The sequence below is a fragment of the Atta cephalotes genome (assembly GCF_000143395.1).
Source record: "Atta cephalotes unplaced genomic scaffold scaffold00004, whole genome shotgun sequence".
In the NCBI taxonomy this organism is placed as follows: domain Eukaryota; kingdom Metazoa; phylum Arthropoda; class Insecta; order Hymenoptera; family Formicidae; genus Atta; species Atta cephalotes.
This window is the reverse complement of record NW_012130068.1, coordinates 4,707,910-4,725,835: the sequence shown is the minus strand read 5'-3', so window position 1 is coordinate 4,725,835 and position 17,926 is coordinate 4,707,910. Positions and strand designations below refer to the sequence as shown.

Genomic DNA, 17,926 nt, shown 5'->3' with positions numbered 1-17,926 from the left:
GTAGAGAAACAGCGATCGCGTCTAGACGTCAATAATTGTGACAAAAGGACAAAAGACGATACGCGCAGGTAAACGTCACCGTTATATTCTTATATCTCTTCCAAGATGATCATCTTCGAAGCAACCGGAGTCTGCGTCGTCGTCGTCAAAGTGGCGAGACCTCGAAATAATTAACTATTACGACCGTCTAATTCTGATCGCCGTAGGGACCAAAACTCATAATTAGTTTAATCGTTCAACTAAGCGAGTTTCACTAACAAAGAGACGACGAGTAAAAAAAAGCAATAAAAAGAGAGATTGTTATAAATATTCAAGATGGGAAGGAGAATGTATGGTATATCCGTCTGGGAGAAAATGGATACATATTCTCTCATTAGTCTATTGTACTAATGTTATATAAGTTTTAGAGTTTATTATTTACATACATATAACTATATCGACCCCCCCATTATACTAATTTCAAGAAACGGATTTATTTGCGAATGTAATGAAAACTTGAATGTAGGTTAATATTAATGGATTTACGATGTATTAATCTCACAAAGCAATTTTCTCCGTTCTAATTTTTATTCCCAACGTTTCGGAGCGGAACTGTTTTAACAACAAGCGTTATTATACGTGATATACATTATTTCTTCAGCAACGAAGTGTGACAGATGAAAATAGACTTCAAGAAGTATAATCTTAAATCAATGATGATAAAGCACATTTTTCACGTTATCCTATCACTCTCTCAATTATTCCTAAAGGAAAGAAACTGACCTCTTGATACATTATTATTACTATCCTTAGTACACACGATAATTTTCCAGTCCTTTACCATACGATGTCATTCACAGGGTTGGTAAAAAACATGTTTTAAACAGTTTAAAACATGCTTAATTGATGTTTTTAATATGTTTGAAATATTTTTTTACAGTACTATTTAAAGTATATTTGAAACGTTAAAAACATATTTAAGAAAAAACACAATATATGTTTTATTCTATTGGTGAAAAAAAAATCCATTAGTCTTTACCAACTCAACATTCGTATCCTAGATTAAGATTTTTATCAATTTTTTTATTTTTTATTTAATAAATTATCTACAAAAAATATTAAGTCATTTTTTTATATATACTTTAATTTTAGAAAGTATTTATAAGATTGTGTTTTTTAATAAAATTATATATAAATGTTACAACTAATTACTACCTAGTTTTTTTTAAGAAAAGAAATGTGCAAATGAATGATCCAATTTGTTTGTTGGACTAATGTTTATACTAAAGATACATCACTTGTTCAAAATTGTGTCCGCTCTCACGCAAAGTTGCATTAAATTCGATCAAGTGAGGAATAATTCTCAACAAATGGCATTGTCTTTTATTCTGAAAAAAACTGGCACTGTTTTCAGAAAAGACACAGAGTGTACGCGGCCACATCGACGTGAACAACGATCGGCATGAGATTATTGAAGAGAAACTTCTGCGGGAGCTTGATAAGCTTGGGGTATTTCACACTTGGCCAGATCTTGTATCGCGCGGGGTGTTAATGTAGCGTTATTTAACTCGGTTAGATGGTCTCCCCTTGACTGGACGGCTGCCCGTCTCGCGGAGAACCCCTGGAAAAATCCGGGGGTGCTCGTCGTCCCGTGAAAACACCACGGGGCAGTGACACGCATAAAATAGCCAGCTATTCCGTTTAAAGCACGTCAGGTGATCACGCGTTGAAAGTTGCTTTTCGTTCATTGTTCGTCTACCGCAGTTTACATATAGACAGGGAGAAATTCATATAATTTTGTTGAATTTGGTTTTATAACGACGTTATAAGTACATAAATAATTAATTATTCTATTATATATATATATATTCTTTATATTTTTTATTTATCTATATATTATTTATTTATAGTGCAATAAATTATGTGAATGTTATAAGAAAATAAACATCACTTAATACTAGAACTGCTGTGTTATTTTAGTTCTTCTTTTCAAATTAATTTGAATTTGCACGTGGAGTTTTAAATTTTGTTAATTTTTCATAAATAATCATAATTTATTACAAGTAATTTTACTTTTATGCTGATAACTCTCTTGTAAAAAGTTAGATTTTATCTTGAATCGCGATTAAGTTAATTTAGACAGTTCTATTATTAATTAATATATATGAATTAAATAAAGATTATTTGTATATTAATTAAGTGATGTTTATCTTCTCTGAAAATTCACCGCACACTTTATTGCCACATCACGTACCTTATCTACACTACACATATATTAAATATATCAAATATTAGATAAAATTGCTTCTTGATATCGCTAAGATAATTTTTTCCTTGAACGTAATTTTATATGAAAATGTAATGCATCGAACACGACTTATATAAATTTACTATCTGGGGAGCGTGGCGATCGGTGCTACTTTAAGGACGTCGATAAATTCTCATTCTCACAGAAGATGAATATCGATTCGGTAGGTAGCACGTGCCAAAAGGCAATATCTGGCGAATATGTTAAGGAAGTCGCATACATCGGGGTCAGTACAGCGTGAAAATAGAATGTAAAGTGCTTGCAGGCTTCCCTGCTTATACTGACCGGCCGCGGGGCGGCCTTAGACGCAATAGGGCGGTTTCCACAGGGGGTTGGTTTGACGTGTATGACGTGCCGGCCACGTGACTAGCCTGCCAAGTCGACAATCACTGCCCTGGACTACGCAGGGCGAATCTTAAATATGGGATATTCAAATAATCTCGACATTGTCTACTCGCTCTTTTTTTCGAAGAACTGACGAAGGTTCGCTGTTCTCATGATTAATGATAATTTTGCGATCATGTAATAAAATTTACATTAAAATGGAATTGAAAGTAAAGTAACATAGAATACTGTAACTTTATTCCGGAAAGAAAACTGCAATTTCCTGCGCGCTTAGTAATATCTATCACCCCAATCTTTAGCGATTTAAAATTCCATTGTCCAGCTCTTTGCCCTCGGAAAAGAGATCTAGAAATCAAATTTCGCCCAATACACGGGAAAGTTGCTCGTAAGAGAGTGGAAGTGGTCAGCATGCAGGTCTACCGCACCATACATCACTGCCAGTCGAGCGACAAAGGGTGCCAATGCGAAATAGTGTCGAGGTATCGTCGCGAAACTTTCTCTCTTCGGTAACGTTCTTCTTTATATGCATAGTTTCATTTCCTTATCGGAAATTTACAGCGAACAGTGATATAGTGAAGGCGAAACGATTTCTCGTTCGCGTCTCACCATTATTTCTATGAGATCCCTAATTATAATTACGTTTTTACTTATAAAAATTATTTACCTATAAAAATTATAATGCAATTTTATTCGTTAAACATTATCAAACAACATTATCATGTATTCCTCTAACGCTTTTGAAATATTCATCAAATTCTCTTTTCTGAGTTACTTTTTTTCTTAAATGCAAAGTTAAATGCCTTTTTTTTTATAAATTTAAGATTGTAAAATTCTTAAATTATTTAAACTCTTACAATGTTGAGTATTTAGATCAATTGCCGAAACATTCTATCTGCATCTGAAGGACGGCTGCGTTTGATCGAGTAGCACGTGTCGAAGGGCCCGCACATTGCCTCTGTCTAACGGTATGGTCGCGTTGATGATGACGAGCGATGACGGCAGCAGCCTAACTGTTATCCGGTCGACTGTTTACCGATCCTCGCATCTGCCGCGCGATCGCCTATTTCGTTTTCATCGCGCTGCAATCGCGGTTAATGGCGCCATGCGTCCGAGCATCTTTGGCTGCTTACCTGACCCTTAATTTGGGGTTTCGCCAGTATAAGCTCTGGACAACAATGATCATCGAATTTCGATCAATAGCTCCGGGCTCAAACTCACCATGGCCTCCGAAAACAGACAGAATAAATTAAGTTCCATTCGTCGGCGAAATCCGTAATATTCATTTAGAGATTCGTTGCGCGCGTGATGTTGACAATTTTCTCATATAAATCGTTGATTAGAAAATGGATCGAAATTTAATTCTAAAAGATCAGTCTTTTACGCGCCATGATAGAATCAGCTTTAATATCATCGTTGACTTTATTTTTAACAAAAATTCTACAACTGTTTAGATCAATGAAATAAATGTCGTGATAAGAATTTAAAAAACAAATATTAAAGAATAAATTGGCTCAAATAGATTAAAAATTCAATTAAAATATTACAAGAAGCAAATTATTCAACGCTATAATTTAATGCACAATAATATTTAATAATAAACAATAAACGTTAAAAAAATGAATATAGTTTTAATCTATACAGCACAGAAGAACTTGCAACAAGATTGCTATGTTTGCAATGTTGCTGCCATGTTACAAGCTGCTTTTGCATCATGGAAATATACACTGAAAAAAAAGATTGCTGCAGCAAATCAGATGATTAAATATGGCATAGTATTTTTAATTGGCTGCAACATTTTTGCTTGCGTTAGACAATTAAAATCCTGTACTGACATTGCGGATAGGCTAACACAACTAAAAATTAGCTGCAGCAACCAAAAAAATATTGGCTATTACAGCCAAGTAAAAATGCTATGCTATATTTTACCATCTAATTTGCTGCAGTAGCCAATCTTTTCTTTCAGTGTACATAAGAATATAATCATGACAAAAGATTATTCCGTTTAATGCTTAAGAATCCTTTCGAGTACAGAAGTATCCGTACATCTTGTCGCTCCTTGTTCGGGACACATATGTGCGCATGCGTAAAAAAGACACAGGAGAAAAGGGGGAGGAAGAGAGGAGGATGCGGCCACGTGCCTCCGGTAGCACGCGACCAACCTAACGGTTTTAGACTCACCCCACACACGCCGAGCTCGGAAACCAGTCCACCCCTTCTCTCGTCACCCTTGCCGAGCCGCCGGGCAATGCCGGTTCAAAACACGCCAGACGAAACACTGTTATTCTATTGGCCCTGGTATCTATCCCCCTATGGTGCCCTCCCCTTTGATACGCTTCTCTCGTCGTCTACAATCTCGTCGCGGTAACAGCAGCGATTTTCGTCAACAACATCCGGACAATACTTATGCAACGTAAAGTTTCCCTGCTAGGGTTCCTGGCAGATTCTCAATCATGATTTTTACACGCGAAACTTGTCTGAGAAAATATTTTTGGGGCAATATACTGTGTAATCTCTTTTATGGTCATCTTTTACCTCTTGATAATTTATGAGATCTTAGAATATTTCATATAATCGGAAGATATTAGTTTGTCATATACTTGACACTATTCCGTTCTTTATAAAGAATTCCTGAATCACAATACATCACCTTTAGTCATATTTTTTTACATGAAACAGTCGTAAAGCCTCGCAGTGTTAAAATGCTTCAAGGTAACGATGTAGAAACCGATCGGATCTGATCTGTTATGTCGGACGTTTCCTCGTGGTAGACTCGGGGTCCTGCTCTGAATGAAAACCGGGGCCCGGCCAAGCATAATCGAATGACGTAAGGCCCTAATAAAATCGTAAGTCGGTTGACAGGCGGTGCATATACCTCGGGAATAATACCCGGGGAATTTCCTCCCCCGTAACCCGGGCCGGGTTGTATTGTCGTTGCCTTACGTAAGAATGGCGACGAAGAAACGACGCGGAGGGCAGATGCTTAGACATTCGGTCGCGTTGCTACACGACCGAGAAAGAAGAACGGCTGGGAGGAGAGGAACCCGGCTCTAATGCGATCTGCCATCTTAGAGGGGTGTGCGTCTTGCTGAGACGCGAGTAAATCGGGGAAAAAGGAACTTTATAACGATGAGAAACATCTACTTGCTGCTGCCGCCCTTTCAGAAAATGTGCAAGTAATTGCAACATTTGCGATATATGCGGGGGAAAAAGTTAATATGATCTCGAATATCAAAATGTGTTGATAAGTTTTAAGTTATACTAAAATGAGAAAGAAATAATAATATAATTATAGTAGACATATTTTACATTAATTAAATTTGGAATTTTGTTTAAATTAATGCTGAGCATTGCATTGCAAATCCAAGTAAGTGTCTTCATATATGTGTGCGATTTAGAATTTTCTATGTAAAAATAACATTATGAATGCTATTCATTTAGTAACACATGTTCAATCAGCACATATTCTATTTTTCTTAGCATTCAATGAGTAGTAAAGATAGAACAAAATTTGTGTCATTAAATGGAAAGAACAGTATACAACACATTTAAATGTGTAAATCCATTTTTATTGCAGTAAGTGTGTTATTTTTACATGGAAAATTAAAACACACACATATATGAATGCACTTATTACACATTTAGAGTGTGATCTATTTTTAACCGATTTTAATGAATTTTCCAATCAGAAAATAAATGCTCTTTTTTTATCGAAGAGAACGTGTAATGGTAATGTAAACCCTGACAGTAAAAGTTCTATAAATCATAATATGCCGTAAATTAATTTTTAAGAAATCATTCGCGATCACGAACAAGTTATACCAATTATTATGAGAGTTCTTAGGTGAAAACAATGAAGAAGAATATGTGGGAATAATTTTCATAATTCTTCATAATTTTTAGGGCCAAGAAAACTTCTGCGAAAGAATATTATTTTTCATTTGAAAAAGAAATAAAAGTTATAATCGAATTTGTATATGATTTTATCGTATTAATAAGTCTTGGAAAAATCGCGAAAGGTTACGAAGAAAACTGATCGATTATAAGACCATCATGGAGCAAGAAGAAACAATATAAAGAAGTAAAAGGGCAGGAAATCAGGTAAATTGCCGACGAGATGATCGCGAATTCGCGGGTGGATCGGCAATGTAAAAGAGAGGGCGAGGGGGATTAAACGGGGAGAGAATGCGGGATGCAACCGCGAAATCGGACCGAGCCGTGAAAATAACGATTTCTCTTTTGTGACGCGTTCCATATACGTTAAAGCGAGAAGGGCCGGCTTCAGTAGGAGGGATTCATCATCGGGCCCGCGTGACTCGCCGATATTTTTCCCGGGACGCGGCTCAAAGAATCGATATTTTATGTAGATCGCGCGGAAAGAGCAGCACGCCCTCATCGTCGATGGCTATTCTCGCCCTGGCGAACAAAAACACTTTAAGCCAGAGAACGAGCGGAAGAACGAGAATGAAGGAAATAGAAGAAAAAGGGACGAAGAGAATCTCTGGAAGGGAAGATGAACAGAGAGAAAGAGAGAGAGAAAAGAGAGCCGTTTAGGAAGGGATTCTGATTGCACGGTGGCCAGAATTCATCCAGAAAATGGAACTTTTTCATGGCGATTCCTCGCTCGCGAACGGAGAAAGCGTCTGTCGCTATTCATCGGCCGAGTCCGCCAATTTAGATGGGAATGTATAAGCTACTGTTCGGTAAAATCGAAACATGATAGAATCGAATCCAGGTTGACTCTAATATCAGATTTATAATAAATGATTCTCGAATTCATTGATTAAACATGTATTAAGAACTCGCACAATTTGGAAAAAGAATTTAATGCAATTCGTAAAAGTAAAGTTGTGATTCTGGCACGTTGGCAAAGTTGGTAAAATAACACTTTAAATTATTAATAAGTATTGCAGCTATAATTACATTAACATTAATTAATAATAATTGAGTTAAAAGTCAAATGAATCTAGAATTTATCATAATTCTGATTTTACCAAATGTTACTTACATGATTTTACACGTTCATTCGGACTTTGACTTGGACGAATTAGTTCTGGGAAACTTTTATTGTATTCTGATGTATGTAATATTCATGAGAAGCGGTATATAATTCAGACGTTGGTTTATATGGATCTCAGAGAACACTGCTCACATTGTGTTACTTCGTATTGTGTGTATTTCTTGTATTATAATTTAGATTAACTAGGAAATGTTCATGTTAAAACACATAACAGGGCGAAAGACTTGTTCTGGTAGAAATTATCTTCATTAGAGTATATTCGCAACGTTTAATTTCACGAACAAATGCGATGTTTACATTTAATTAATTCAAAATACTATATATTTATAAAATTATATATATATATTCTAAACTTATTTGTATCAATATATACAAAGAATATCACACATTTAAATTAATAATAAATTAGTTCCAATAAGTTCTCGAGTTTATGATTTTTCCGGTCTGACTTTCCGATTCAATAAACAGGAGATCATCACTAGGAGATTAATTTCTTTGCTATTTTCTTTTGAGACTAACATAAGTTTTGTCAAAAATCGCCTAATCTTCAGTAGCCTTCAGGTGCGCTATTGTGCGCCGTTTTATCACCTGACGGACGTGACTCGCACGCGGTGAACACTCCTAATCTTGGAGGTTGCTCGTGCTCGGGTCATCGGCCACGTAGTTTTTCGCCGTAAGTCACGCGAGGAGTTCTCTTAAGGGACGAAGGCGAAGGTCGCCATCGCAACCTCGCATCCTCGACCTCTCGTAAGAGCGGCACGTATAACACGAGGGCTGCATCCACAGCTGCACTTCCCCACCGACGCCGTCCGTGTGTATCATCGCTTGCGTTTGTACTACTCTGCTTGACGACGATGTTTTCGACTCGCATTCGTACGAGTGTGCGTGGGTGATGGATAGACGGTTACCGTGTCACTCGTGCAAAGCGCTAAACGGACTTGAATGGCTCGAAATTGCATGGGCGACTGCATTGTGACCGCGTCGACGGCACAATGGACGGCCGTGCGATGAGCGCGCGAGTGTGCGTGCGTCGATGTGTATGCAGATGCGACACAAAGAGATGTCGAGGATCCATCGGGAGATAACGATCTTCCAGATGAGCGACATTCTTTCGTACAGCTCGATATCGAATCGATGCCGGCTCGAGATCGGCGGGTGGATCGGCGATCCGAATGGCTGGTCCTTTCATTCGACTGTAAGGTCGCAGGTGTGAATTTGCTGGTAGTTTGAAACTAATAGCGAAGTCGTTATACTTTATTTGTTAATCGCGAGAGGAATGGCATCAAAGATATTTGCAAAAGAGATAAAGAGAGATAGAAAAAGTTAGAGTTGTTACTGAGAATGATTTATGCGGACAGAAATATGAAAATTTTTTGAAATATGAAAATTTAACCAGATACAGATCTGAAAATAATTTTGTTAGACCATAAAAATAATTATGTAAAAACTGATTGACAAAGGTAGATTGACAAAGCTTTTTGCAACATTATATATAGCAAATACATAATTAATTTGATGATTATCTATATAATTATTTTGATGCAACGAAATTATTTTCAAATCTGCATCTACTTAAACTTTTGAACAATTTTTGCTCCAGTAAAATCTTCTTTCTGTGTGCTCCGTAACATTTTTTTAAATTTTATAATAGCTTTCCAAAATCCTTTTATATAGAATGTATTCTTTGTATCTGAAGATCTATCTCTTTCTAGCGCAACCGATCTTTCTAGCGCACGAGACTTTATGAAATAAAAATCCGTTAGCGGTTCACATTCACGTCTCCGTTCTTTATCTCTCTCTTTCGTACAGATACGAGTGTCTAAACAAAATTTATCGTGACTATCCGTTGGCTTTTTTTTAAACTATCGCCTGTGATTCGTTGAGAGCAAAGCGTCAGTTATTCGCGTACTGGAAAAAAACCGAAAAAAAACCGTCGCTTCCTGTCGCATTACCTCCCCTTCTTTCTTCTTCTGTCTCTAAATATATGTGCGTTTGTATGTGATTTTGCACGCGTGTATGTTGTAAAGAAATAAAACCAATCGATGGTAGTTTCATCCGCGAATCACTCTCTCTTTTTCTGTTATCAAAGACGTTGCACCTGGTACATAATACGAATCGCCATCTTTAACGCGTCGTTCGTCGTAACGTACAAAGGAGAGCAAGGGTAAAATCGAAACTGGCAGAAATCACCCCAAAAATCTTGGACCCCTTCTTCTATCTCCCCACTACTAACACTGTCTTTACACACGTTTGCGAGGAGTCTGCAAAGGGGCTCACAGATTCTCACGGAAAAAAAGTAATTTTCGATGAAAAAAGGGAAGGGATGATGCAAATTCGTGGATGAAAAAGGAAAGCCTCGTGTGAGCCGCGTATGTACCTGCCGCAATATTCTGCGCGTTGAAGAAGAAAGGACGAGGAGTAGGTACGGGGAGTAATGGGTCGCGCAGACGAAGGAGGAAGGGCCCAAGATACACCCAGATGGGGTAGAACGTGCTGAACGGAGCAAAATTTTATAGAGAATCCGCTCCAATGTTGTGCGTGCGCGCCAGTTTCCTGAAGGTATCCTACCTGACCTGTTGCGTCTTTTTTCTCCCTTTTTTTTTTACGATTTCGGGGGAATCATCCCGTCAGGTAACGCAGATGGAGAAGCGAAAATCGGGTCGGGCCCCCGAAAAATGACGCCGCGTTCTAGCAGGATATTCACTGGATTTTGAATTCCTTCACTCTTCTTCTTCTACGTTCTTCTACGTAACGATCGTTCCCGTAGCCCCAGTAGCACCTCGACGGACCCGAAGGATCTAGTCCCCCACCTGCGTTGCAGCGGAGCGTTTTTACAACGTTCTCGCGAGCGTTTATCTCCATTTTTGGTTTCTCTTCTCCAGCTTTTATCCTGGAATCGGGAGTCGATGGGAAAGTACCACGAGAAGAGTGGCTTCAAATGGCTAAGCGACTTCTACTTTTTGGCATTGCTGACCCTCGTCCCCTTTCGACATTACCTCTCCATGGTTTTCGACTTTTCCCACAAGAATGTAAGGGAATAGCTTTTTTCTTTGTCTTTAGTCGCGGCTGATTGCTCGCTTCAATTTATGTGTTTTTACGTTTACCTCGTAAACGCAAAGGATCGTTACAAAGTCTAACAAAAGAGTATGATGTGTAGATAATGTTGTCGAAACAATGATGAAAAGTATTAAGATCCATAGTATCATTAATAAATATAATTTATCAAATTTAATTTAGTATAATTTACGTAATTCTGTAAATATCAGGAGACATGATAAATCAATTATTTGTTAAATTGATTCTTATGATTACATCGTGTACTATATAATTTTTATGGTTTTATGGTGATTACATGGTAACATTTGCATTTATAGAAATGTGCTGTGAAATTACGTTTATGTAACTTCATTACTTAATATATAAATTTAATAATATCTACAAATAATTTCTAGCTTTTTTCTTTCCAATTTGACAATCTATATACCTAATGACTTTTTTTTAATCCATGATAGTTACAAATTTCTTTAAAAATTCCATAACTTTTCTAGACAAAATTTCATAATTTTCCCTGATTTAAGTTTTTTTTAACATAACAATGTAATTTACTATTAATATTGCTGACACTGCTCGTATTTTTAATTGTTGCTGTATTCGAAAACTGCATAGATGTGATAAACATAAACTTACGTTAAACTTCTTTAAAGCGAAGAATTTTTATTTTCCAAAAAATTTTGCAAAATTCTTTTTTTCCTGATTTCTCTGATCATTTTCAATTCCCTGACAATTTCCTAATTTCCCTGATTCTCAGTTTTGTGACAAATTTGTAATCGATTATACATATATCTACATCTAATATATTTTTTATAATTTGCACAAGTTCTTTTGTGATCAATTAATGTAGGAAAGTTTGTATGAAACGAAATCCTAAAGTTTATTGCTTCTGATAAAGTCCATAGAATCTCATTGTTGCGACAGCAGCCCTGAGCGTGACATACGTTGAATGCTATAAATCCCCCTTCAAAATAGTATATCGGCGTATCGAAATAATTATTAAAAATCGCGCGAGCCAATCGCGGTGCATAAGCCCGTGTTCTCCGAATCAGCGAATCGGTTCCATGCCATTATTCGACAACCCCGGCGCGAACGAGACGAAGGAAGCTCTTAGTAAAGGGGTGGCGAGGGAGAAAGTAGACATAAGATACGATGATGGATGCTCACGAAGGGTTGTTGCTGTAGTAGGGGAGGAGGACACGCCGAAAGGGCAAAAGGGTTCTCCTCGATCCACCAATCAGCCTGACGTAACTATGAGACCGACCAATCCCAGGGCCCAACAGGACCATGTAGTAGTGGGGGGAAGATTGGTGCGCCCTTAGGGGTACGATTTCGTTGCGTCATTCTGACATTCGCTCTGTATCAGTTCGTCGACGAAGATCAACAGTGACTTCTAGGACTCGAAACGATTTCTGACAAACCAGCTTCTTCGAAACCGTTTTTTTTTATGGATCCTTAAACTCACGTCAATCGCTGCGCATAAATATTAATGAGGTGTTTACGATAATTAACTCAAAGACGTCCGTTCCAATTATTGCAAACTTAATTATTTTCTCAATCGATCCTCAGTTAACATTGCGCGAAAAAACGTGAATAATCGGTGCGTTTTTTTTTTATCGGAGTGCACAGCTTTTTTTTGTCTTATGTCTTCCGAAGCGCAATGGGATCGCGCCGATCGATAGATCAACGTGGGATCGCCGAGCGCGATCCCTTTCGCGTGAGAAATCGTTCGCCGTGCTGGACCTCGAGAAACGTCCCAATGTAGGGACGACGAACGAAACGGAAAGCTATGATGGTCTTCCTGGAAGAGTCCAGGATGATCTTCGCGGATATGCGTCTTCATGCCACCAGCACGCCGACCAGCACCCCCACGCGATACCATCATCAGAAGTATAGAGCGCAGAACAATAACGATTGTACGACAATAGCACAATTCTTTTCTGATAAATTTGATAATAAAATACGGAATCTAAAAATATAAATATTTTAAGTTCTGAGTCTTGCAACGTCAATGTTGCGCTACATCTTGAGTGCTTAATAAGAGTAAAAACAGAGATTTAATTTTAAAGATTTATTAGGCATAAAAAATTTAAACAAAAAAAAATTTAGATCGAACAAATATTTCAGAGATCAAGATTGTTATTTGTTGCAGATGCAGACTTGCATGGGGATGTCGATGGTCCTGAACTTAGCGGAGATGACAGGAGTATCGCAAGTGACATTCAAGATGCTACCGAGGCGCATCTTGATAATGACTCCATGGACTCGGACAGGGAAGCTCTCAATCTGGTAAATAAATTTTGATATAATTCTATTTTGATTTATTTTTTTTGTATATTTTTTTATATTCGCGATTGTAATATTTTTTTAATTGGTGTTGAAATTGAATTATTTTGTTAACGAAGATTTCTCTTGTACCTGTTTAATTTAATATTTTATAAATGATGTAAAATATATATTATTCAATATTTATTATGAATATTTATTATGAATATATGATTGTGATTAGAAGACAAAAAGATATTGACTATGTGTTTGTCATGTATTATTGCGCGTTATTAATAATTATCGGAAATGCATATAGAGTGCTGAAAAGAGGCGCGGCTTTTAGTGCCGCGAGCAAAATACGAGTACAATTCACAAAAATAATTTGCACGGCATCTTGCGTGCACGAAGCTGCAGATTGCTTGTATAATACGCGCGAAATTAGTCGCTCTTCGTGTCAATGGTTCTATTAACATTGACGTCTGATATATGTTCTTAAAATTAATAACGAATGACAAACATTTTTATGGTTTTAATAAATTATTCATTTATTCATATATACGTTATTGTTAAAAAATGTAAAAACGTGTAGCATCTTCGGTTCGTTTATTCAATCAACATAAAATTACAAGCGCTAAATTTGCCAGTTGTAGTAATTTTTATGACAATACAAAAAACAAATATTTTAAAAAGTTACATGGTGAATATAGTAATATAGTGAAGTAATCCGTGTGTACACATATATATATATATATATATATATATATAAAGTTATATCAAATATTTTTCTTATAAATAAACATATTTTTTTAAATACATAAATAATCAAATAAAATAAAAAATATTTTATGTGTTAAATAAATAATATTTTTTATTTATTTCCGTTTGTTTTTGGAAATAGTACATGTAATATTTTTATCTCTTTCGATTAATCAATCTTGTATTTTGTTTATGCTGTTATTATTGATAATTAAATGTCTTCGTACTAAACTTGTCAATAATATTTACAGAAGATGATTTTCTTCAATAACTTAACTTCAATGGTATTTTCTCTACTTATTTTGACGAAAGCGTGCTTTGTCATGTCACCCATTGTCATCTGTTGCCTGTGTGCATTCCTTAAATGTATCAACAACGTTACCAATCCCATTTGCGAGCATAATATTAAGCGTGCTTTCTTTCGAGAGGAACGTTCGCGGACGCGGCGCGACCGTATCTTCGATTTTTTTTTTTTTTGTACAGGATGCTCTTGACGGGCGTAAAAAGCGCTCGCGATCAATATTTGACAAATAAATAAAGGAAGCCACTAGCGAGATGGACGACAAGAAGGGACGACGTAGGGAGAGTAGGTTTTATAAAACACAAAAGCGCAGGATGGACCGTAGTGACCAATATCCTGACCTGGCCGAGTGTAAACATGGCTTTGTTCGACGGCGAATTTACTCTGTAATATTAGGGAGGGTGGCCCTCCTCGCGCGCGGCCCGGCTGATTCTTCGTGTTCTCGGTCCCACGTTACAGCGTGAAATGTCGTAGCCCGCATTTTAGGGGAATCAAAGATTGTCACTTAATAATATGAAACGGTAAACTATTTAGTTGTAGGACACCAAAAATTGTGCACAGCATCTTACTGACTAAAGTTTCTCAGAAAAGATTTCTCTAACGAAACAAAGAGTATTCTTGACATAGCTTGATGCAATATAAAAATAATACAATATTAAAATTAGATCAATATTTCCTATTCATTTTCCTTTAAATTAAATAAGATTCTCTATATAATTAAATAAGTCCTTATATCAATCCTATTTTAGATTGAAGATTATAACATTGAATTCGGAAATATTTTCTATGGATATAGTAACTACTATTGATTGATATAATATTACTCTTAAAATTGGACAGGATGTTTATTGAAATTTTGTAAAAACGTTTCTTGCGAATTTCTAGATTTTTCAAAATATTTTTATTCAAAATTTCAAGTAATATTGGATAATTTTTTAATGCAAAAAATTTTGAAATAAATTGAAATGCAAGCAACGCAAACAATTATACATATCGAAAACTAATAGAAGAAGATTTCACGAAATTATGTGTATTTATTATTTTCTACAATCGCGAAAAGTCGCAAAAAGAGGATAATGTATAGCGAAAATTCATTACGATATAGTATCAGCTATATACTACGATATAGTATAAGCTATTCTCTTTTGCTGAATATATTTTACTGTTACTCTGACTTTTTAAATAATAATTTTATTGTATATTCTACTGTCGCTCTGATTTTTTTTAAATAAAAACTCGCGAGAATGTTTACATGAGTATTTATATATACGCAAACGTATATATACTTATTGCTAAACAATTGCCAACATTTTACACTAGCAAGAAAAAAATGATCAAAAAAACAATGTTTTCGAGAAAGAAACAGAATTAAAATTTAAAAATAAAATTCTAGAAATTTTCATAGTATTGATTTAACTCTATGAAAATCTTTGATTTTTCTTGAGTTGAAATTTAGTCCTTTTTTACCTTAAAAGTGCCACTTCATGCTCGATACTCATTTTCGGCGTCAAAATAAGTCACATGATAATAATTGATGAATATCAATATTTTGAAGTTGAAACTGAGCATTGAGCGTCACTATGAAAAAGCACTTTTAATTTTAAGATTAAAAAAGAAATTCCTTAAAAATCGTTTTTTTTTTTAGATTTTTCAAATAATAAATATTCTATGGAAATCTTCTTAGGCTGCGTTCAGAAACATTACTCGAGTGCCCACATGTATCGTCTTATCCTTATTGTTCCATGTTAAACAAGGATTTTAGAAAATAAATATATGTATATCTTAAAATATATATCTACTAATTTTTCACACAATTTTTGTTGTATATTTTTAGTTAAATTTACGTTAGATATTTACGTTAGATTTATTAACAAAAAAGGTCGAATTAATACAAATTTGATGTTGCTTCAGGTCACGGATGTCTCGCAACGCAACAGTAGCAGCGGTACTAGTGGCAGCGCGTCCTCACCGAGTTCCGGAATCAGCAGCCAGCTCACCGGCAGTCACCAGCAGCAGCACACGTCCGGCCAACAAAACAATAGCAATTCTGCGCTAGCGACTGCTCAATTGCTCAGCCAGCAATTGCTGATGCATGGTGCATTAGGGACTCAGGATCTCCAAGCGCTCGCTTCGACGTTGCAACATCATCAACTACAGTCGCTACAACAACAACTACAACAATTCGCCATGTTTCAGGCCAATCCAGCCGCGGGACAGCTTCCGCCATTCTTCTTGCAAAATCAGGTAGGTGATAAACAATGAAATTCATTCTATATAGATCAGAATCTATTAAAAAATAATATTTTCGATTTTCGAGTCGTTTTATCGATAATTACTTTGCCGAATTACTTATTATCTATTTAAATCACAAATTGCGTATCATTGTGATTCGTCAGCGGGATCGGATCCGATCGGAGCGGATCGTCAAAGCAGCGACGTTCGGCAGTGCTATCTGATCAAGGTGCAGATCAAGCGAGAGCGAACGTCTTATTCTTCGCGTATTTGCGATTCGACATCGAGATAGCCTGGCTACGGCACAAAGGAAATCGGGGTGCTACCTCCTTGTTTAGGCTTGCTCTCATCGATGCAAATATACACGAACACCGCCTTGCAACCACATCACAGCTGAATTTCGCGCTCCATTACATCGCATTAAAGTCTTCTTAAACGAGTAGTCATCGAAATAATCCCGACGCAATCTCTAATGGAATTTGCGGTGTCCGTTTATTTAGTCCCATTATGCGTATCTATTGCTTCGCATTGATGAAAGCAAAAAGTGGAATGTAATGTAATTTATCGCAAAAGTAATAGCTGAAAAATCTTAGATATAAAATCGGTTGTGCAAAGATGAAAAAGATATTACTGAGGAATCTGAATTTTAAAATACACCTGATACCATCATAATAATATAACAATACAGAAAACACTTATAAGACGAATAATAATTGAAGACATCTCCGGAAAAAGCATACAAAGCGATTTCCTGATTTTCCTCGATAAATATCACGTTTCGAGTATGCCTTAAAACCCACGCCTGACGATCGCCGAAAAAGAAGCGACATATTTATCAGTCGTCTCGCAGCACGCATTCCTCCTTAGATGAAAGAAACGTGTTCCACGATTTTCTCACTATTTGTTCGTTGGATCTTTTGGATCGACAGAAGGTGGAGGAATCGATCTACGATATCCGGGGATACGTTGAAAAACGATCCCGCTTCCTGGATGCGCTCCCTCTCCCCCTTTTTCTCATTTGTGCGGCTCTTCTCGCGAGAGATCTGAATGGACCGGGCTTTGCATTTACGAAAAAAAAAATGTCTATAGAATCCATCACGACGTGCGCGTGCAACTATAGTCTCCGGGAAAAATCAACAAAACGACTTCGAGGTTTAGCACACTTAATGGGCAGCGGCGTTTGTATGTATTATATATTTATTGTGCACGCACACGTACACGTGTATTTGCACATAGGGCCCTAGATATTTCCCGTCTGTATCAGAAGGTACCGCACGATGCAACAAGGTGGGCTTAGAGCCCTTCGGCACCTTGCCCCGGGGCGCCTTTTGTTACCTCACACGTGGCTAGGATGTTTCCTTTTTTCATCCGCTCCTTCTCTTTCTTAGCTACAGAAGGACCTTCCATCTCCGTGTGTTCTTCCTTCCTTTTTTTATTCGTGTGCAGCATTAAGACAGGCACACGACCTTCTCCATTCGAGAAAACGCTGCGCCGAGTACAACCTGCCCCTTTCAACCCCTTCGCGGGCGATTACGCGTGTGCGCCACGTGAGGACTTTTGTGGCTTATCTGCCGCAATAAAGGTTCAATTTCTTCATTCAGAGCTCGTCCTTCAAGGACCTTTTTCTATCTTCATTTTAATTACTGCAAAACGATCTTTTTTGCTCTGA

General features: G+C 36.8%; 1 protein-coding gene across 1 annotated transcript in view; it reads left to right on the top strand.

Annotated features, from left to right (window-relative positions):
• The window catches only part of LOC105625950 (POU domain protein 2-like), a 137,360-nt gene that overhangs the window by 116,737 nt on the left and 2,697 nt on the right, over nucleotides 1-17,926 (top strand). The window contains exons 5-6 of the mRNA XM_012207262.1: nucleotides 12,859-12,989; nucleotides 15,937-16,269. Of these exons, the coding sequence (XP_012062652.1) occupies nucleotides 12,859-12,989; nucleotides 15,937-16,269 (464 nt within the window). The remainder of the gene's footprint in view (nucleotides 1-12,858; nucleotides 12,990-15,936; nucleotides 16,270-17,926) is intronic.